This window comes from Globicephala melas, chromosome 10, assembly GCF_963455315.2.
Source record: "Globicephala melas chromosome 10, mGloMel1.2, whole genome shotgun sequence".
NCBI classification, from domain to species: Eukaryota; Metazoa; Chordata; class Mammalia; order Artiodactyla; family Delphinidae; genus Globicephala; species Globicephala melas.
The window spans coordinates 99,520,237-99,541,331 of NC_083323.1; the positions used below are offsets into that span (position 1 = coordinate 99,520,237).

Consider the following 21,095-nt stretch of genomic DNA (forward strand, 5'->3'; position numbering starts at 1 on the left):
CACCTGCCAATGCAGGGGTCACGGGTTCAAGCCCTGGTCCGGGAAGATCCCACATGCCGCAGAGCAACTAAGCCTGTGCGCCACAACCACTGAGCCTGCGCTCTAGAGCCCCCAAGCCACAACTACTGAGCCCGCGTGCCACAACTACTGAAGCCCACGTGCCTAGAGCCCGTGCTCCGCAACAAGAGGAGCCACCGCAATGAGAAGCCCGCGCACCGCAACAAAGAGTAGCCCCCACTTGCTGCAACTAGAGAAAGCCTGCACGCAGCTACGAAGACCCAATGCAGCCAAAAATAAATATAAATAAATATTAAGAAAAAATTTTAATTGTGGTAAAATTCACACAACATACAATTTACCATATTAGCCATTTTTAAGTGTACAGTTGAGTAGCATTAAGTACATTCGTGTAGTTGTGGAAACAACGTCCAGAACTCTCTTCCTTTTACAAAACTAAAACTCTATACCCATCAAAAAACAGCTCCCGGGCTTCTCTGGTGGCGCAGTGGTTGAGAATCTGCCTGCCAATGCAGAGGACACAGGTTCGAGCCCTAGTCTGGGAAGATCCCACATGCCGCGGAGCAACTAGGCCCGTGAGCCACAACTACTGAGCCTGCGCGTCTGGAGCCTGTGCTCCGCAACAAGAGAGGCCACGATAGTGAGAGGCCCGCACACCGTGATGAAGAGTGGCCCCCGCCTGCTGCAACTAGAGAAAGCCCTCGCACAGAAACGAAGACCCAACACAGCCAAAAATAAATAAATAAATTTAAAAAACAAAAACAGCTCCCAATTTCCCCCTTGAATCAGGCCCTGGCAACCACCATTCTACTTTCTGTCTATGAATCTGACTAAGTAACTCATATAATTGGAATCATACTGTGACAGGCTTATTTCACTTAACATAATGTGATGGTTATTTTTATGGTGCCCAAATATTTGGTCAAACATTAATCAGGATATTTCTGTGAAGGTGTTTTTTAGATGAGGTTGACATTTACACCAGTGGACTTTGAGTAGAGCAGGTTACTCTCCGTAATGTGGGTGAGCCTCTTCTAATCAGGTGAAGGCCTTAATAGAACAAAGACTGATATCCCCAGGGCAAGAAGAGATTCTGCCAGCAGATAACCTTTGTACTTGAACTGCCGTTGTTCTCTGAGTCTCCAGGGTGCCAGCTCTGGTGCCAGTCTCCTTCAGATTTTGGACTTACCAAGCTTCCATAATTGTATGAGCCAATTCCTTAAAATAAATATCTCTGTAGATACATGCTGTTGGTTCTGTTTCTTTGGAGAACCCTGACTAATACATATAATGCCTTCAAGGTTCATCTGTGTTGTAGCACGTGTCAGAATCTCCCTCTATTTTAAGGCTGAATAATATTCCACCTCAGGGAGATACCACACTTTGTTTATCCATTCATTTGTTGATGGACACCTGGGTGGTTTCCACCTTCTGGCTACTGCAAATAATGTGGCTATGGACATGGGTATACAGATATCTGTTTGAGTCCCTGCTTTCACTTCTTTTGGGTATATACCTGGAAGTAGAATTGCTGGATATGGTAATTCTATTTTTAATTTTTTGAGGAACCTCCATACTGTTTCCATAGTGGCTGCACCAATTTACATTCCCACCAACAGTGCACAAGAGTTTCCTTTTCTCCACAGACTTGCCAACACTTGTTGTTTTCTGTTTTTTTAATAGCATCCATCCTAATGGGTGTGAAATGGTTTCTCACTGTGGTTTTGATTTGCATTTCCCTAATGATTAATGATGTTGAGCATCTTTTCATGTGCTTGTTGACCATCTGTATATCTTTCTTGGAGAAATACCTATTCAGGTCTTTTGCCCATTTTTAAATTGGGTTGTCTTCTTTTTTGTTGATCGGTTGTAGAAGTACTTTATATATACTAGATATTAGCCTTTTGTCAGATACATGATTTGCAAATATTTTCTCCTATTCTGTAGATTGTCTTTTCACTCTGTTGATTGTGTCTCTCGATGCACAGAAGTTTTAAATTTTGTTGTAGTCCAACTTATTTTTACTTTTGCTGCCTTTGCGTTTGGTATCATCCAAGAAATCATTGCCAAATCCAACGTCATGGAGTTTTTCCCTTATTTTTCCTTCTAAGACTTTTATAGTTTAGCTGTTAAGTTTAAATCATTTTGAGTTAATTTTTATGTGTGGTGTATGGTAAGGGTCCAACTTCATTCTTTTGCATGTGGATGCTGCCTGGTTTTTTTCCTTTTTTTAACTCTTCATTCCTTCAGAAATACTACTACTTACTATAGCTTTAGGGGTGATCAAATCCATATATCCAGCTCCTACTTCTGTCTGAACTCTAGTCCCCCATTTTCAAACACCACTGAATACCTCATCGAGACAGTGAAAGTGGGGCCCTTGAAAATTAAGTTTGACAAATTAGTTCAACCTATTATGTGAGGAAACAGACTGTATCCCACACCCACTAGAATGTGGCTTAATGAGCAAAGTTAATCTAGCGAGATATATACTGAACATAGTTATCAAAGAAACGGATTCAGAGAAACAAGTATGATTAGGGTGCATCTGGCACTATTCCAGGGAGAGGCACATGGGGTCTGAGAATGGGAGCAAGCTGGTCTCTCGAAAAGTGTTTTCTCTTATAGGACAGGCACAGTTCATGGGACTTGCCCAGTGCATAGGAAATGCATCTCACTCAAATTCGTATGTTTTCCTTTTTTTGACTTAATGGTCACCAAGCAATCTTGCAGTTCACATTGGCTTCCCAAATAGGAAGAGAAAAATTAGCTTATGTTCACCGGAAATGACTCCTTTATAAATAAATCCTTTATAAATGAATTAGTGTGAATGTAAATTTTGTGATCCTGCATTTGTAATGAGCCTGATACTTTCTGAGCTTACTAAGATAATTCAGCTTCGGGACTGATGCTCAGTTAATATTTATTGAATGAATGAATGCCAAGGCCAGGCTATACCCTGGAATAAGATGCCTTTGAGAGGTCCTGGTCCTGCCTGTCCATGGATGACCCCCTCCCTCCCTCCCGACACAAACAAACACACTACGGTGTGCCCCATCAAACCGCATAACTTTAAATATCTCAGAAACTGAATATTCTTGCTCCGTCTCGAAATATCACTCCTGGCCTCCTTATTTCTGCTCTTCCAATTGCCAAAGACCAAAATGTAAAAGTTTACACAGTTAGTCAGGACCCAACTTTACTTTTATTTTATTAGATTTTATTTATTTATTGTTAGGTTTATATCACAAGTATTTCTAAAGGGGATCTAAGGAAATATAATAAAAGCGTAGAGACACTAAAACTAAACCCAATCAATATTAGTAACAGTGTGGGGGGGAGGGATAAATTAGGAGATTGGGATTCACATAAACACACTACTATATATAAAACAGATCATCAACAAGGACCTACTGTATAGCACAGGGAACCCTACTTCATACTCTGTAGTAACCTAAATGGGAAAAGAATCTGAAAAGTAATAGATATATGTATATGTATAACTGAATCGCTTTGCTGTACCCCTGAAACTAACACATTGTAAATCAACTATACTCCAATATAAAGTAAAAATCAAACAAACCAGAATATTAGTAGTAGCTAACTTTCGTTGAGCTTTTATAATGTGGCATGCATGGGGCTGAGCCCTTTATGTTACCCAGATGATCTCGTTTCTTTCACAAGAATCCTATAAGGTGGGTCCTGTTATTATCTCCATTTCCTAAGTGAGAAAACTGAGGCTCAGAGAGTTAAAACAACCTGACAAGGCCACCCAGCTGGTTAATGGTGGAGTCGGGATCTGAATCCAGGTGGTCTGATTTTACTAGGGCCTGTACTTAGAATTAGCAAGAAGCAATGAGAACAGAAAAAAAGAAAGTATCAAAAAATGCTTTCCACTGAAATGCTAAAACAATGCACAACATGTAGCTGAGATTACTAGCAGCGAAGGCAAAGAGGAATACATAATGAGTTTAAAGAGCTCTCACGGCCAAGTTATAGAAAGCATATTCGTACATAAGTAGAAAAACTTTTCTCCCTGGCCTTGCGTTCTGAGAGGAGTTTGTTAAGGTGTTTGAGTTCATTCAATGAATGCCATTAGCAAGAAATGCAGAGGTGGTCCACGTGGGGCAAACTGCTGATTTTACCTTTGGGACAAAGCCCAAGGCCTTAGGTTAGAAGCGTCGTTCTCTAAATAAACCCTTGGGGTGAGGATGAGGGGAGGATGGAGGGACATAGTCTGGGTTTACATCCTGGTTTAACCGCATCCATCACCCATTCCCATCGCTACTCTAGAGGGCCAAGTCCCTGGCATTGTCTGGTTTACTGCGTAACCTGACTTGTTCACTTGTTTCTGGTCTCTCCCGGGCCAACATTCTTCACACTGCTTCTGGCTTATTATTTCCAAGGCATTGATTTTGCAATTTCACTCGTCTGTTCAAAAGCCATTTCAGTGATGTGCAAATTGCTTATAGGATAAAGTCTGAACGTATTAGCTTACTGTTTAAAGTCTTCTACATCCAGACTCCAAGTCTTATCACCTTCTATTCCTCTAATGGTGCGTCTTAAATTAGGGATTTCATACCCTAGGAGTGTGTGTGTGTGTGGAGAGCGGGGAGGAGGAACTCTGAAGAAATAGACCCAAGTCCAATGCATCTTCTTGAAGTGTCAAGTTTACCAGATGACAATTACTTTTTTTTTTTTTTTTTTTTTTGGCGGTTCGCTGGCCTCTCACTGTTGTGGCCTCTCCCGTTGCGGAGCACAGGCTCCGGACGCGCAGGCTTAGCGGCCGTGGCTCACGGGCCCAGCTGCTCCGCGGCATGTGGGATCTTCCCGGACCGGGGCACAAACCTGTGTCCCCTGCATCGGCAGGCAGACTCTCAACCGCTGCGCCACCACTGACAATTACTTTAAAACAGCTTTTTAAATGCTAAAACAAACAGTGGTTGTATAGTAAATGCAACATTTACATGAACTTAAAACTGAGGTATCAGAGACCTTTTCAGGATTTTGGTGGGCCACCTTCCAAGACCCTGAAGGGTGTTAGTTCTTTGCCCTTTTCAAACTACCCCAGTCACCGATAGTTGGAAGTACTGACAAAAATACCGACTCTGGAACCATCCTTTTGTAAATTCCCACCCCCAAGTTTTTACACAGCTTGTAACACTGGCTCCTTTCCTGGAAGACCTTTCCTTTAAGCCCCAGAAACTGTCCAGAATGTTTCTTGATCCTTCTGGGAAGTCACACCAATTACCAAGGTCATTTCCAGGGAGCACTTAGCATAAAATGCCCCCAGTTGTGATTTCATAGACCCATCCTGTGATATTGTGATAATAATTGTATTTTTGGTCTTAGTCCCCGATCCTAGCAGAGCTCCTAAAACCCTAGAAACTTCCTAAGTGAGGAAAGCGATAGAGGTGTCTCTTGTTATGTTAATGATGTGATTATTGGAAAGCCCCTAGGTAACCAGCCTAAGGATGGGGGCTGGTTGCCAGGGGAGCCAACTGAGTGATTGGAGGGGAGAAGGGCTGGAGACTGAATTCAGTCACCAATGACCGATGATTGAATCAACCTTTGTCTATGTAATGAAGCCTCCATTAAATATGCGGAAGGGTGAGGTTTGGAGAGCTTCCGGGTTGGTGGGCATGCGGAGGTGTGGGGGAGTGGAAGCTCTGTGCCCCCTGCCACACCCTTGTCCTGTGCATCTCTTCATCCTGCTGCTCCTGAGTTATATCCTTTTACATAAACTGGTGATCTAGTAAGTAAAATGCTTTCCTCAGTTCTGTCGACTGAAGAAAAAAAGTGCAATGTGAGAGTTGTGCGTTAAGTTTTATTGGGGGAAAATGAGGACTATGGCCTGGGAAACAGCATTTCGGATAGCTCTGAGGAACTGCTCCAGAGAGGTGCGGGGTGGGGGGGGGGGAAGGTGAGTGTTCTGTATGATTTTAGTGAAGGGGGGACGTGCAGTCAAGCACACATGTTGGCAGAGCCTGGCTGCTAGTCAGGAGGAGGCGATGTCCCCGTTGATGACTTTAGTGCTTTTCTGGATATGAGGAGATGCAAGAATTGGGCTCATAAAATCTTCTCCTGAAAATTTCTATCTAAAGACCTGTTCTGCCAGTTTTTCCCAGAGCACAGAGGGCCTCATTCCTGACCTCTGCCCTGAACTCCTTTCAGGGGGCGTTGAAGGTCAGCAGCTGCAGCGGCTCGTGATTTAATCCTCGTAGAGGTAGATGGCAAGGGCCAATTTGTAGCTGGCAATTCCGTCAGCTACTCTAGCAAATTAATCAAACCCAAGGAGGAGGTCGTGGGAACCTCTTGACTTACAGCCAGTAGGTGAGCAGCACAGGTGACAACCTAGTGACTGGTGTCTCACGTCGCAGTCACGTGGGACTGAGCTCCTAACGTGTGGGATCCCAGCTACCTCCAGATAGATAGTGTCAGAATTGGGTTACTGGGTGGTGTTGGAAAACACACACTGGATATGCCTTCAGAAAAGCTCACAGGGATCATGCAGTGCTATCCCCTGCTGGACAAAGGAGAACCCACGTCCAGGGAGGTGAAGGTGATGTGCTTTGACACCGACCAGGTGTGCTCCTCCAAGCAGGGCTGGTGCCCAGGAGCAACAATCCTAAACTTGGCTTCCAGAGTGCTTTCCCTCACCTGGTCTCAACCCTGCAGAGGTGGGCAGGGCAGGTACTGTCCATTATAGAGGTAAAATAACCAATATATTAAGGTCTGACAGGAGCGAGGACTATTAACCAGACCGAACTACACACAGCAAAGTGAATTTCCTGACACTGGGCTGTGGTGAAAGAAAGTACAGCGTTTACTGCAGGGCCAAGAGAGGAGCACAGCGGCTCAGGCTCACAAGACCTGAACTCCCCATGGCTTTCAGGGAAGTGTTTTTAAAGGCAACCTTTGGGGTGAGCGCTTCTGATTGGTCAGTGGTGAGGTAGCAGGGTGGTGTTTCAGGAATCTTAATCAGCAACCTTCTGGTTCCTAACCGTCTGGAGTCCACATGCTTGTGCTCAGCGTGTAGTCACCATCCTCCACCTGGGGGAGGTGTCTTAGTTTCTGCAGAAAAACTCAAAGATAAGTGTCAGATTGTTAGGTATATGCCTTGAGGAGGCATATACATAAGAGTTTATCCCTGAACTATTGTTGTTACTTCTCTTGGTTAACTGCTTTCCTTTGTTTCTGCATTGCCTCATTTCCCTCGTTAGTAACTACCTGTGCTGTCCCTTGGAACTTAGGGAACCGTCGGAAGCTAAAGTCTTTTTCTTTTTTTTTAAAGAGATTCTAATTTCTTTTTAAAAATTTATTTATTTTTGGCTGCGTTGGGTCTTCGTTGCTGTGCGCGGGCTTTCTCTAGTTGCGGGGAGTGGGGGCTACTCTTTGTTGCGGTGCGCGGGCTTCTCATTGCGGTGGCTTTTCGTTGTGGAGCACAGGCTCTCGGCACACGGGCTCAGTAGTTGTGGCTCGCGGGCTCTAGAGCGCAGGCTCAGTAGTTGTGGTGCAGGAGCTTAGTTGCTCCAAGGCATGTGGGATCTTCCCGGACCAGGGCTCGAACCCATGTCCCCTATATTGGCAGGCAGATTCTTGACCACTGCGCCACCAGGGAAGCCCCTAAAGTCTTTTTCTACGAACAAGAAACGGAGGACATAGGGGGGCTTTTGGGCGGGAGGGCCCTGCTCAGTTCCAATTCCCCCATTTTTCTTTTTGTTGATACTTCTCAATCCTGAGGGGAACAGGCACGGAATAAGAAAGGGAATAAAGTTTTGGACAGAGAGGTTAATCATAAACTGAGCAGAGGAAACTGGTTTTACAGGGGCTCAGTTTCAGGACCAGAATACAGGCTTCCTGAATCAGCTACAGCACCTGGCCCCTCAGGTGTTTGATAAACACGGCCAACTGAAGTCAAGCGACTGCTGAGCTCCCAGGATTATGGCCGCCAGCTAGCGGAGGCGCGAACATTCCACAGCTGGCGCGCGGCACGGGTAGGAAGAACACCCTGTCGCGACCACAGCCTCCGACGGCCCCTCCCTCCCGCGAGCCAGCCGCGAAAGCGCAGTGACGCAAAAAGGGGAGGTCCAGACCCAGCAAGACACGGAGTGCGCACGCGCAGCGAAATGGGCTGTGCAACGCAGGTCGGTCTTCCGGGTAACGCAGACCGAGGCCTGGACGAGCCCGCCGCGCAAGCGCAGTGGCACAACAGGCAACCGGCCCCCGCCGAGCCCCGGAGTGCGCACGCGCCCTGGCGCGGGGCGTGCATCGCGACGGGCTTCCGTGGGGGACGCCGACACCGGCGAGCCGGGGTTTCAGGTTCAGTGGCGTCCGCTCGGACTCCTCGCCGGCCGGGTTTCGGTGGAGCAGCCCTTCCGCCGAGGAAGGTGAGCGCGGTGCCGAGGACGCGGAGCAAAAGGAGAAAGGGCAGGCTCCGGGAGAAATGCAAGGGGGCGGGCCGGCCGGTGGCGGGAAAACGTCCCCGAGCTGGGGCGGGCTTGACATGTGATTGACAGGCCAGACACCAATCCAAGGGCTGGGGAGGCCGCGGGGCGGGACCTGGCCGTGAGCCGCCGGCCGCGGGGCGGATCCGCCGGCCGTGCGAAGCGTGAGTTCCTTCCGTTGTAGTGCCTGCTGGTCCCTGCAGCGCTACCGAATGTGCCGTTACCTGTCCCCCGCAGGTGAGGAAACAGGCTCAGGGATGTGGACTTTAGCACGGATACAGCCGGGATCCCACATTGGGCAGTCTGACCCCAGAGCCCTCCTGCCGCCCGGGGGACCAAGGTGGAGCAGGAGGAGTGCGATGGCTGGAATGGACCAGCGTGTGGGAGGCAGTGCCGAGAAAAGTGGAGAGAAATGTTAGCCCAGTGTGAGAGCTCTGCGGGCGGAGCTGGGAGGGGGACAGAAGCAAGATGCGAATATGGGGTTGGGGCCAGCTCCGGATTCCCAGCAGGTGCGCTGGAGCCGGGTCGTCTCCCAGGTGTGTGACGTTAAAGCACTTTAGGAGGGGGACAGTAGGATGGTACCTGGACATGGATGTCTCATCGGCTCAGGCTGCCATAACAAAACGCCATATACTGGGTGGCTTAAACAATAGAAACTTCTCTCTCCCAGGTCTAGAGGCTGGGAATTCAAGGCCACAGTCCTTATAAGAGTTTAGGACCCCACTCTTAGGACTTCATTTAACCCTGATTACCTCCTTCATTTCATGTTAATTACTCCCTAAAAGCTCTCTCTGCAGATACAGCCTCACATTGGGGGTTAGGGCTTTAACGCATGAATTTGGAGGCGGGGCGGGGGGGGGACACGATTCAGACTGTAGCAATAGTTTGTACCCAGGCAAATAAATGATCATCGAAGACTGAAGAAAATGAGCACTTTCAGGACTAACGTGCCCCTGAGATGCTCTCACGTATCTTAGCCCATTTAATGAGCATGAGATTTGCCTTCGCATTGGTGGGGAGTTCTAGGGAGAACTTGGGTGGGAGCTCGTGTCCACGCAGCCAGCCTGAAGAGGTCGGGAAAAGTTCCACCAAACATCCTTAATAGCACTTAGTATATCCATTATTCATGGATTTAGCTAAACCCTTCTTTTAACTTACGGTTTAGCTTGTGCTGCTCCTGGAATAATGAGATCCGTAATTACCACCCACGGAGAAGTGGAATAATAATTACTTTTGTTCTGTATTGTTTCGTGTTGTCATTCTAAAGTTTGGTAACTGAGTCTTTCCACCCTACTTACCCTGGTGGGAGGAAGATCAGAAATCTACAGCTTGGAGGCAGATGTGCTTTCAAATCTTGGATTCAAGCCCTTGCTGAGTGACTGTGGGCAAGTCACTTAACCTTTCTGAGGTTCAGTTATTTCAGCTGTAAAATAGAGCTAATAAAAATCCTGGCCACATAGGGTTGTGAGGTTATATGGAAGCAGTTTGAAACCATTAAAGAACTGGCCCTCGGCCTAAATATTTAAGTCATAGACTTCTTCTCCCCACCCCTCTGAGGAGCAGAAACCCGCCCCACGGCTCCCACCTCAAGCTGGCCATTCATTCATCAAATTGTTCCTGAATGCCTGCTGAGTGCCGAAGCACCTGTTCTGAATGCTGGGGGAAGAACAAGACGGACAAGGCTCCTCCTTTTATGCTATTCATATTCTAGTGGGGGAGGACAGTAAATAAGTTCGCATAGTGCTAAGACCTATGAACAAAAGAAAGAGTACTTCAGATCAATGAGATAAAAAAGTGACTTCAGCCGAGTGGGTGGGTGGGTGGGTGTGTGTGTGTGTGTGTGTGTGTGTGTGTGTGTGTGTGTGTGTGTGTGTGTGTGTCTGTCTGTCTGTCTCTGTGTGTCTGTGTGTGTTTGGAGGGGGTATTTGACCACTGGAGGGTGCCACATACAGGGAGAGGCCTCTCTGAGGAGCTGAGCTGAGTCCTAAACGTTGAGGACTCCAAGCAGGCGGGGACGGCAGGTGCGAGGCCCAGGCTGATTGGGTCAGGGTGGGGTCCTCACCCAGCCGTCTCTAGGCTGCCCAGTGATCTGTCTTACAAGGAGAGGAGGGACGGGTCAGATTTTTCTCTTGGGATTTAGAACTACGAAACAAGAAAAGACTTCCCTTGGCAGTGGGAGCTGAAGCCAGAGGTCGAGGGGGCTGCAGGCAGAGGTGGCGTGCAGGCTGACTTTGGGGTAAAGCAGAAGCTGCCAGGCGAGCAGAGGAAGCCGGGCAGGCTCCACCTGGCCCGCGACGACGGAGCAGGAGAATGGGAGTCCGCGGGGCATCCGCGGGTGTTTACCATTGGTGGGCTTCCTGGATCCATCTTGAAACCTGAACCACTTTGCAGTTCTAGTCTGCAGGGAGTCCCACCCCGTCCGTGGCTTCTGCTCTTGGTTTTTCCAGGTGGTCTGTATTCTCAGTCTCTCAATATGTATCTTTTCAGTAAATCTCCCTTTTATTTATGCTAGTTCTCTTTTGCAGACACGTGAGTTGGACTCAAACAGAGCCATGTGGACCTGGGTTTGGATCCCTGGGTTTCCTTTCTGAGCTGAGTCTTTGAAGAGTTACTTAATTTCTGTAAGCGTCAGGATCCAAAGACCATCTGCTTACAGCGTTGTACAGATTAAACGAGACACCAGAAGTGGAAGGGCCTGCAGAGCGTTTAACACAGGGCAGGTGCTCAGAGTTTGTTAGGGCCGTTCTCCTTTCCCTTCACGTTTTACTGGGTTTCTGATTACACACTTCTCTCTTGGATTGAATTGTCCTGGTTTTAAGTCATCCTTCTTATCGTCATCCCTCCACCTCGGTCCTCGTTTTAACTGCCCCTAAACTCTTAACTGGAAGAACATCACGCAACTCCCTTCTCTGATACATGAATTGACGTGGTCACTGGTCTTCCTGAGGCCAGTTATGTAGCAAAGGCATAAATGGGACTTAGATTTATTCATATTTGTAGTGAGGTGAGCTGGGCCTGCTTAAATAGCTCAGAGCAGTGACTTCCAAAGACAGAGTGGGGCCCGGATGGAAAATGGTGACTAAAAGAAGAAGGGGTGTGTCCAAGCTGTCTCAGAGAGATCAGGGTCAGAAGAGGAGGGAAAACGTGGAGTAAGTGTGGAGCAGAGATGTTTTTCTTAGACCTGGGCCTGCAGGGGCAGACAAGTGCCGAGGCCTCAGTTCTGGGAAGCCCTTCCAGCCAGGGCTCAGCCACCTGCAGAGGGCCCTCCAGGCTGGGGCCCAGGGAAGGCTCTTAGGGGGCGGCTCTGGTTTGTACTGGAAGTGGCGGCTGGGATGAATTAGATGCAAACGGAAGATGCCTGTTGGGTAGGGATGGGTGTGTGACACGCAGAAAAGCTGTGCTCGGGTTTCTCCGCCTGTGGGTCACGACCTCTTAGGTCTTCACAGCAGGGGCAGGAGAAGCAGTTTTGTCCTGCGATGTTGGAAGACATGGCTGGGAGATGTGGGAGAAGAGAAATTAATGACTACAGAAGTAATTACGGGCTCTCCAAAAGAAATCTCCAGGCCCTTAGAAAGGTGTGCACGCGGGCGGAACGGCAGGGGTTTCCGGCAGGGCTTCCTGGGCCGCGTCCCCCTGTATCCCGTTGTGACGAACGTTCCTGGATGGACAGCGACCGTGGCCAGGCCTCATGGGGAGGCACGTGAGGGAAGGAGCATAGCCTCTGCTTGCAAAACATGTCCCTCCTGGGGAGGAAGTCCATGACTAGTGTTGAGGCCCCTCCTAGGAACCGTTCAGGATCTCGGGCCAGTACTGCCTGGCCCATCAGAGAGCTACTAGATTTTCTTTTTACCCCCCCAGGACCATGGCTGACAAAACGGAAGAGGCTGGTGGCGTCCACTTCCCTTTTCCCTTCACACCCTATGCCATCCAGAAAGACTTCATGGCAGCGCTGTACCAGGTGTTGGAGGCTGGCAAGATTGGGATATTTGAGAGTCCAACCGGCACCGTAAGTATTTGGGGCCTGAAGAGGGTCTAGGGAGACTCTGATGACAGGTCAGAGGCAGCGTGCTTGTCTGCATATGCAGAGAGTCGTGGTTTGAGGTTGAGCAAAGTCGTTCTTTCTGAGTAGTGGCCGTTTCTGTCTATTAAGCCGTTAAACACAGGCCCGGGGTCTGAGAAAAATTAGGCTAAAGGCAAATGAGAATTTTAATGGCCATGGAAACCACGACCGTAGCACTGAAACCTTCCGGATTTTCTGGGCGCATGACCGCTTTGATGCTGAGAAACGTGGAAATTACTCTGGCTTATCCACAGATCCGACATATTGGTTTACTCTCCAGGAACTGGGTTACTGAGGGCCGGAGGGGTCCAGTCCAGAGCCCCTCAGTTTTCCTTCCTGGCCTGGGAGGAGGGGGTTTGTTAGAGGTTGGCCGCGGAGGACTGTTAGGTTCCCACTTCTCTCTTGCCCTTTATTACCTTCTAGAGCAAGTGTCGCGTGAGAGCTAGCTGCCTGTGTGGGTGCTGCTGTGACCTCCTGGAGGACGAGGACCTCGAGGTCCTCTCCTCTGTGTCCCTGTCATCTGCGGGGAGCTTGGCACGGTCGGCCTCGGGGCTCTTAAGCTGTGTGTGTGTAATGAATGAACGAAGGAAAGTGACTTATTCCTTCTCATCCACTGACGGGAGTGTGTCACTCTCTCCTGGGATGACACGATCTGCTGGGGCAGGAAGAGGGCGGATGGGCCGCTCTCTTGTTCCGTTTTGTTCCTTCAGATACAGCGAGTGGGAGAGGCTCCGTTCCGCCAGTTCACACAACATGGGTCATGAAGATACTGTGCAGAGTGAGGGTTTTTTGTATTTTTGGTTTTTTTGGCTGCGTTGGGTCTTTGTTGCTGCGCGCGGGCTTTTCTCTAGTTGTGGCGAGCGGGGGCTACTCTTCGTTGTGGTGCGCAGGCTTCCTATTGCGGTGGCTTCTCTTGTTGCGGAGCACGGACTCTAGGCGCGTGGGATTCAGTAGTTGTGGCTCACAGGCTCAAGAGCGCAGGCTCGGTAGTTGTGGCGCACGGGCTTAGTTGCTCCACAGCATGTGGGATCTTCCCGGACCAGGGCTCGAACCCGTGTCCCCTGCCTTGGCAGACGAATTCTTAACCATTGCGCCACCAGGGAAGCCCGAGGGGTTTTTAAAGTAGCATCTTTCTACCAGCATCCGACCTTCCATTTACACCCAGTGCACGTGGGGACTTCACTGGTGGTCCACTCTGCGCTTGCACTGCACGGGCTGTGGGTTCAATCTCTGCTTGGGGAACGAAGATCCCGCGTGCTGTGCAGTGCAGCCAAAAATAAATAAATAAGCCCAGTGCATGGGACGTCTGCCCTCCTGACCCCCCCACTGAAAGACTGGTTAGGGTCAGGAGCAACTTCCTGTAATTAGATCTGAGGAGCTCAGGTCCCCAGCCGACCACCTGCCACATCTGACATTGTTAAGCATCTCATCTTCCTCTCTTTAAAGTCACGTGAAACACTGAATCAAAGAACAGTGCCTATCATTTAAAAAGTCACATTTATCAAACGTTGTTCCTTGGGCAGGTGCTTTTAAGTCTTTTAACTGTTTCTTAAGAAATACTTGGGGGCTTCCCTGGTGGCGCAGTGGTTGAGGGTCCGCCTGCCGATGCAGGGGACACGGGTTCGTGCCCCGGTCCGGGAAGATCCCACATGCCGTGGAGCGGCTGGGCCCGTGAGCCATGGCCACTGAGCCTGCACGTCCGGAGCCTGTGCTCCGCAACGGGAGAGGCCACAACAGTGAGAGGCCCGCGTACTGCAAAAAAAAAAAATAAAAGAATAAAAGAAATACACTTGGATAGAATATGTTGAAATTACAAGCTTATGCCGCTGTTTCTCGCCTTATTGATCTTAGTCGTTGGGACCTTCTTGTGGTAGATAAGGTGAGCTTCCTCCCTGGTGTGGTTACATATTTTTAGTCTCTTTTTTTTCTTGAATAATCTTTTGTCTCTTTTTTAAGAGTCGATAGTTGTCTTTTAAAGGTTTGTGTAGTTTTTAAGGTACTTATGCCTGTTGCGCTCACAGCATCCAGTGATCTCTCAGTATCACACTTCATCATAAAATTATTACCTTCGTCTGCCCGGGCTGCCATCACAAAACACCACAGATGGAGTGGGCACAATGGCGGGAATTTATCGTCTCACAGTCTGGAGGCCGGAGGTCCCGAATGAGGTGTCAGCAGGACTGTCCAGGCCCCCTCCTCCACGTGTGGACGGCGGGCTTCTCCACGGCTCTTCCCATCGTCTGCCTTCCTTGCCTTTGTGTCCACATTTCCCCTTTTCACAAGGGTACCGGTCTTACTGGGTCAGGGCCACCCTCCTCTTAACTCAGTACATCTGCTATGACCCTATTTTCAAGTAGGGTCCCATTCTGAGACACTGGGGGTTAGGACTTGAACATGTGAATTTGGGGGGACAATTCACCCCATATCAAGGACCTATGGGGAGAATTCTGGTCTTTAAACCAACAGTTGTGCTCCGCAGAGCAGTTGGCTTGCTTTAACGTTTCCTGACACTGGGACTCATGGGGCTGGTCACCTCCTGTCCGCACGTTGGCTGCAGCTCCCCGCCAGCAAGTCGTATCCGGGATTCCAGGCTGTGCGTTGTTTTGGCTTTATTTTCTGGGCTGTTGATTCAGTTTCTCCCATTCTTCTGATTATGATGACCTGCAGTACTTATATACAACTTGATAAGCCGCTTTCATTCTCTGAGGACCAGTGAGCCATATAAGTAAAGAATTTCACTTTTATTTCTCCCTTTTTCCTATTTTTTTCCCCCAGCCGTTCTCTTGCCAGTCCCCTTCTTTTTCCTTCCTTTCCGAGGCTGGTCTTAGAGCACCCTCTGATATTTAAAGTCAGACCTCCCTCGAAGGCTTTATTAAAACGGGAAAGGTGGGCTTCCCTGGTGGTGCAGTGGTTAAGAATCCGTCTGCCAAGGCAGGGGACACAGGTTCGAGCCCTGGTCTGGGAGGATTCCACATGCCGCGGAGCAACTATGCCTGTGCGCCGTAACTACTGAGCCTGCGCTCTAGAGCCAGTGAGCCACAACTACTGAGCCCGCGTGCCACAACTACTGAAGCCCGCGCGCCTAGAGCCAGTGCTCCGCAACAAGAGAAGCCACCGCAATGAGAAGCCCGCGCACCGCAACGAAGAGTAGCCCCTGCTCGCCACAACTAGAGAAAACCCGCACACAGCAACAAAGACCCAACACAGCCAAAAATAAATAAAATAAAATACATTTTTAAAAAAGCTTTAAAAAAACAAAACGGGAAAGGCCATTAGGGGAGCTTCGTTTCTCATCCTCTATTTCTGAGCACGTTTTTCTTCCTGTAGGGAAAATCCTTAAGTCTCATTTGTGGGGCCCTCTCCTGGCTCCGCGACTTTGAACAGAAGAAACAGGAAGAGGAGGAGCGTCTCCTTGAGGCCGGAGCCGACCCCTTAAACAATGGGAAGGGCCAGGCCCCGTGTCCCCCACCCTCCTGCCAGCAGAGCCCAGGCTCCCCGAGGGCCGCTGGAGAGCCCGACTGGGTCACTCAGTTTGTGCAGAAGAAAGAAGAAAGGGAGCTGGTGGACCGGCTAAAGGTGAGATCGGGTTACGAGAGGTGGGGTGATCCGGAAGCGGGGCCTCCGGGAGGATTTCGGGTGGATCCCGAAGCAGGACAGCTCGTGTCCTCACGGTGCCCCTCAGCCCCCCGGCCACCGCCCTGGTGGAGGGTGCTGTGCCCTCGCTGTCAGTAGAAAGCCAATGTCACCAGGCCTTCCCTAGGTTGGCGGTTCCCATCCTTTCCCAGGAAAGGAACCGCACCGTTGCCATTGGCCACAGGCTTCCCTGGCTGCAGACTCGCTTACGGGCTGCACTGGATGGAGAGCGTGGGGCTTCGGGAGGGAGGCGCGCACTTCCCGCAGCAGTGAGCTCGACAGCTTGGCCGACAGGAGGCTGGCAGGGCAGGGAGGTGCGCGGGGGCCGTGGGAGGCTGGGGCTTCCTGCAGGGGTCTCCTTTCTGGCTCCCTCCCCTCTAGGAGGGGCAGGTCAGGAGGAAGAAGCGAGAGGAGCGCCTTCGGCAGATCCGTCACAACGCGTCGCTCAAGTTCGCAGCCAAGCGCATGGTGAGTGGCGGCCCGTGTCAGGGGGGCGTCCCCCTGCATGGGGCCTCACGGTGCAGCGGATGCGGGCAAGCGCCGGGACCTCAGCCCCTCCCGGTGCCCTCTGGCTACGAGCTCCTCGCCCGGTAGCAGGGCAGCCTGTGCTGAGGGACTCATCCTGGGGCCTTGACACCCATCGGGTGAGGCCCGTGTCGATGGTGTGTGTGTCGCTGCCCTTGGCCTGGCCCCCAGAGGCTGCCTCTCCAGGGGGTGGGCTCTGGCGCTGAGGTTTCTTTCTCTCTCCCCACTGGCCACGCTCCTCCGCAGAGACAGGAAGATGAAGAAACTGAGCGTCTCCTCCGCCTGAGCAGGGAGATGCTGGCAGCAGGCTCGGGGCCCGAGCAGCTGGCCTGGGGGGAGGACGAGCTGGTCCTCGCCGAGTACGAGAGTGACGAGGAGAAAGGCTCAGCCAGCGGGTGAGAGCGCGTCCCCTGCATCCCCTGCCCTGGGGTGGCTGCGCGGGGCTCCTTCCTCTCGGGCCCGGCTTCTTGGTCACTCGTGGGGCACCGACGGGGCGGAAACCCGGCTTCCTGCCCTCTTCCCCCGGCGAGGCCTCTCCTCGGGGCACAAAGGATGACGACAGGGGCCCTTTCTCTGCCAGCTCAGGCAGGTGTCACCTCCGTACCCTCCGTGGTATTCTTGTCTCCACTCTGCACCCAGGACACCGAGCCCAGCAGGATGCTGTGCCTGGCCGAGGCCGCCAGCCGGCGACCTGAACCTCCGCTGGCCCGGCTCTGAGTCTCAGGCTCTTAATAGCAAACTGGGCCGTGTGAGGCCTGTGACGTAAGCCCTCGAGGTGTCCTCAGCCCGTGTTTTTCTTTGCACCTAAGGCTTGGCTTGGTCTAGGTTCATAGGTTTCTAGTTTGTGAGCTGTAACTTCCTGGGTGAACTAGAAACGCTGAAGGTAACACCTGGGCCGTTTCTAGGCCCCGCCGTCCCCGTGAAATCCTCCCCGTCATTCGTGCTTTAATTTCACAAATGCTCTTTGAGCCTCTGCTGTCGGCGTGGCGCGTCCTGCCTCAGTGTTGGTGGCAGCTGACTGATGAGGGTGATGGTTGCTGAGGGCTGGGGGGGCCACGGCAGGTTCTTGAAATACGGCGACAGTGATGTTTGCCCCATCGATTGACTCCCCCTCTTACAAACAGCTTCTCTGTAGCAGCGACGCTGTTTGCATTTTACCTACAGTAGAGTTTCTTTCAAAATTGGAGTCAGTCCTCTCACACCCTGCTGCTGCTTTGTCAACTAAGTTTATGTAATTTTCTAAATCCTTTGTTGCCATTTCAAGAGTCTTCACAGCATCCTGACCAGGATTAGATTCCATCTCAAGAAACCGCTTTCTTTGTTCATCCGTAAGACGCAACTGCTCATCCATTAAAGTTCGTCATGGGCTTGCAGCAGTTCAGCCCCATCTGCAGTCGCCACTTCTAATTCTAGTTCTCTTGCTGTTTTCACCATATCTGCAGTGACTTCCTCCACTGAAGTCTTGAACCCCTCAAAGTCATCCATGAGGGCTGGAATCAGTTTCTTCCAAACTCGTGTTCTTGTTGATATTTTGACCTCTTCCTGTGAATCACACATGTTCTTAATAACATCTAGAAGGGTGAATCCTTTCCAGAAGGTTTTCAGTTGACTTTGCCCAGGTCCGTCTGTAGCTAAAGCCTTACAAATGTATATCTGAAATAATGAGACTTGAAAGTCAAAGCTACTCCTTGAGCCGTGGGCTGCAGAGTGGATGTTGTGTTAGCAGGCATGACACCAGCGTTCGTCTCACTGTCCGTCTCCATCAGAGCTCTTGGGTGACCAGGTGCGTCCTCAGTGAGTATTAATATTTGGAAAGCAACCTTTTTTTCCAGAGCAGTAGGTCTCAACAGTGGGCTTAAAATATTCCGTAAACTGTGTCATAAGCAGATGTGCTATTATCCAGGCTTTGCTGTTTCATTTGCAGAGCACAGGCGGGGCAGATTTAGCATAATTCTTCAGGGCTCTAGGATTTTCGGACGGTAAATGAGCATTGGCTTCAACTTAAAGCCACCAGCTGCATTAACCCCAGCGAGAGAGTCAGCCTGTCCGTTGAAGTTTTGAAAGCCAGGCACTGACTTCTCCTCTCTATGAAAGTCATAGATGGCATCTTCTTCCAATATGAGGCCGTTTCGTCTCCACTGAAAATCCGTTGTTGGGTGTAGCCGCTTTCGCCGCATCTTCCGGGTAACTTGCTGCAGCTTCTACCTCAGCACTCGCTGCTTCACTCTGCACTTCGGTGTTGTGCGGGCGGCTTCTTTCCTGAAACCTCACGAGTCACCCTCTGCTGGCTTCAGACTTTTCTTCTGCAGCTCCCTCACCTCTCTCAGCCTTCATAGAAGTAAAGAGCGTTAGGGCCTTTCTCTGGATTAGGCTTTGATTACAGGGATGTTGTGGCTGGTTTGATCTTCTATCCAGACCACTCAGACTTTCTCCATATCAGCAATAACACCGTTTTACTTATTATTCCTGTGTTCACTGGGGCAGCGCTTTTAATTTCCTTCAAGAACGTTTCCTTTGCACTCACAGCTTGGCTAACTCTTTGGCGTAAGAAGCCAAGCTTTTGGCCTGTCAGCTTTCAATATGCCTTCCTCACTAAGCTTAATTCATTTCTAGCTTTCTTTTTTTTTTTTGTGGCCTCTCCCGCCGCGGAGCAGAGGCTCCGGACGCACAGGCCCAACGGCCATGGCTCATGGGCCCAGCCGTTCCGCGGCCTGTGGGATCCTCCCGGACCAGGGCACGAACCCGCGTCCCCTGCATCGGCAGGTGGACTCTCAACCACTGCGCCACCAGGGAAGCCCCATTTCTAGCTTTTGATTTAAAGTGAGAGACATGTGACCCTTCCTATCACTTGAACACTTAGAGGCCATTGTAGGGTTATTAACTGGCCCAATTTCAAGACTGTGTCTCAGGGAATGAGGAGAGCCAAGGAGAGGGAGAGATGGGGGAATGGCTGGTCAGTGGAGCAGTCAGAACACACACAACATTCAACAGTTATGTTTGTCATCTTGTATGGGCGTGGTTCGGGGCACCCAAGACGGTTACAATAGTAGCGTCAAGGGTCGCTGATCACAGATCACCATAACAAATATAATAATAATGAAAGTTTGAAATATTGCGAGAATTACCAAAATGTGCCACAGAGACACGAAGTGAGCAAATGCTGTTGGAAAAAGGGCACCGATAGACGTGCTTGATGCAGGGTTGCCACCACAGACTTTCAATTTGTAAAAAAAAAGCAGTAAAGCAATGAGCAATAAAATGAGGGCTGCCTGTACTCGACGTGTAACATGCCTAAGCGATGGTTCAGTATATGTGTGTGTTGTGAAATGATTACCACCGTAAGGTTTAACACGCCCATCACCTCGCATACTTAACATTCTTTTGTGTGGTGAGAACGTTTGGGACCTGCTCTTAGCAGCTTTCAGGTTTACAATACAGTACTATTAACCGTAGTCACCATGCATCGCATGCCCAGGATGTGTACATCTTATAATGAAGTTTGTACCCTTTGGCCACCTTCACCCATTTCTCCACCCTCCCCCTCCGAGTCCCTAGCAAATCACCAGTCTACTTTGTTTCTATGAATTTGGTTTTTTTAGATTCCGTACATGAGATCGTACAGAATTTGTCTTTCTCTGACACAGTTCGCATGCCCTCAAGGTTCATACATATTATTGCAAGTGGCAGGATTTCCTTCTTTTTTTAGTGGCTGAATAATATTCCGTTTTGTGTGTGTGTGTGTATGTAAAACACACCGTATTTTCTTTACCCATTCATCTGTCAAGGGACGCTTAGGTTGCTTCCATGTCTTGGTTTTGTAAATAACATTGCAGCGAATGTGAGGATTCAGGTATCTCTTTGAGATGGTGACTTCATTTCCATTGTATAAACACCCAGAAGTGGGATTGCTGGATCAGACGGTACTTTTATGTTTTGAGGAGCCTCCTTACTGTTTTCCATAGTGACTATACCGATTTACATTCCCACCAACAGTGCACTAAGGTTTCCCTTTTTCTCTACCTCCTCACTAGCATTTATCTCGTCTTTCTGATCATAGCCATTCTAACAAGTGTGAGGTCATATCTCACTGTGGTTTTAATTTGCATTTCCTTGATGACTAGTGATGTTGAGCACCTTTTCATGTACCTATACCTGTTTGCTATTTGTATGTTTCTTTGGAAAAATGCCTATTCAGTTCCCCTGCCCATTTTGAAATTGGATTATGTGTGGCTTTTGGTGTTTTTTTTGTTTTTTGTGGGTTTTTTTGCTATTGAGTTGTACGAGTTCCTTACATATTTTGGATATTAACCCCTTATCAGCTATATGATTTTCAAATATTTTCTCCCATTCCATAGGTCGCCTTTTCATTTTGTTAATGGTTTCTTTTGTTCAGAAACTTTTTAGTTTGAAGT

General features: G+C 49.6%; 1 protein-coding gene across 6 annotated transcripts in view; it reads left to right on the top strand.

Annotated features, from left to right (window-relative positions):
* Positions 1–21,095, top strand: part of DDX11 (DEAD/H-box helicase 11) — a 71,909-nt gene that overhangs the window by 29,526 nt on the left and 21,288 nt on the right. Inside the window, exons 1-5 of one of the 6 annotated variants that reach the window (XM_060306491.1) lie at positions 8,252–8,408; positions 12,324–12,471; positions 15,853–16,101; positions 16,540–16,626; positions 16,930–17,078. In XM_060306491.1, the coding sequence (XP_060162474.1) occupies positions 12,328–12,471; positions 15,853–16,101; positions 16,540–16,626; positions 16,930–17,078 (629 nt within the window). In that variant the 5' untranslated portion in view covers positions 8,252–8,408; positions 12,324–12,327. Of the gene's footprint in view, positions 1–8,251; positions 8,409–8,599; positions 8,703–12,323; positions 12,472–15,852; positions 16,102–16,539; positions 16,627–16,929; positions 17,079–21,095 lie in introns of those variants that run through there. The other 5 variants (XR_009565543.1, XM_060306494.1, XM_060306495.1 and 2 more) reach the window with 5 other exon arrangements.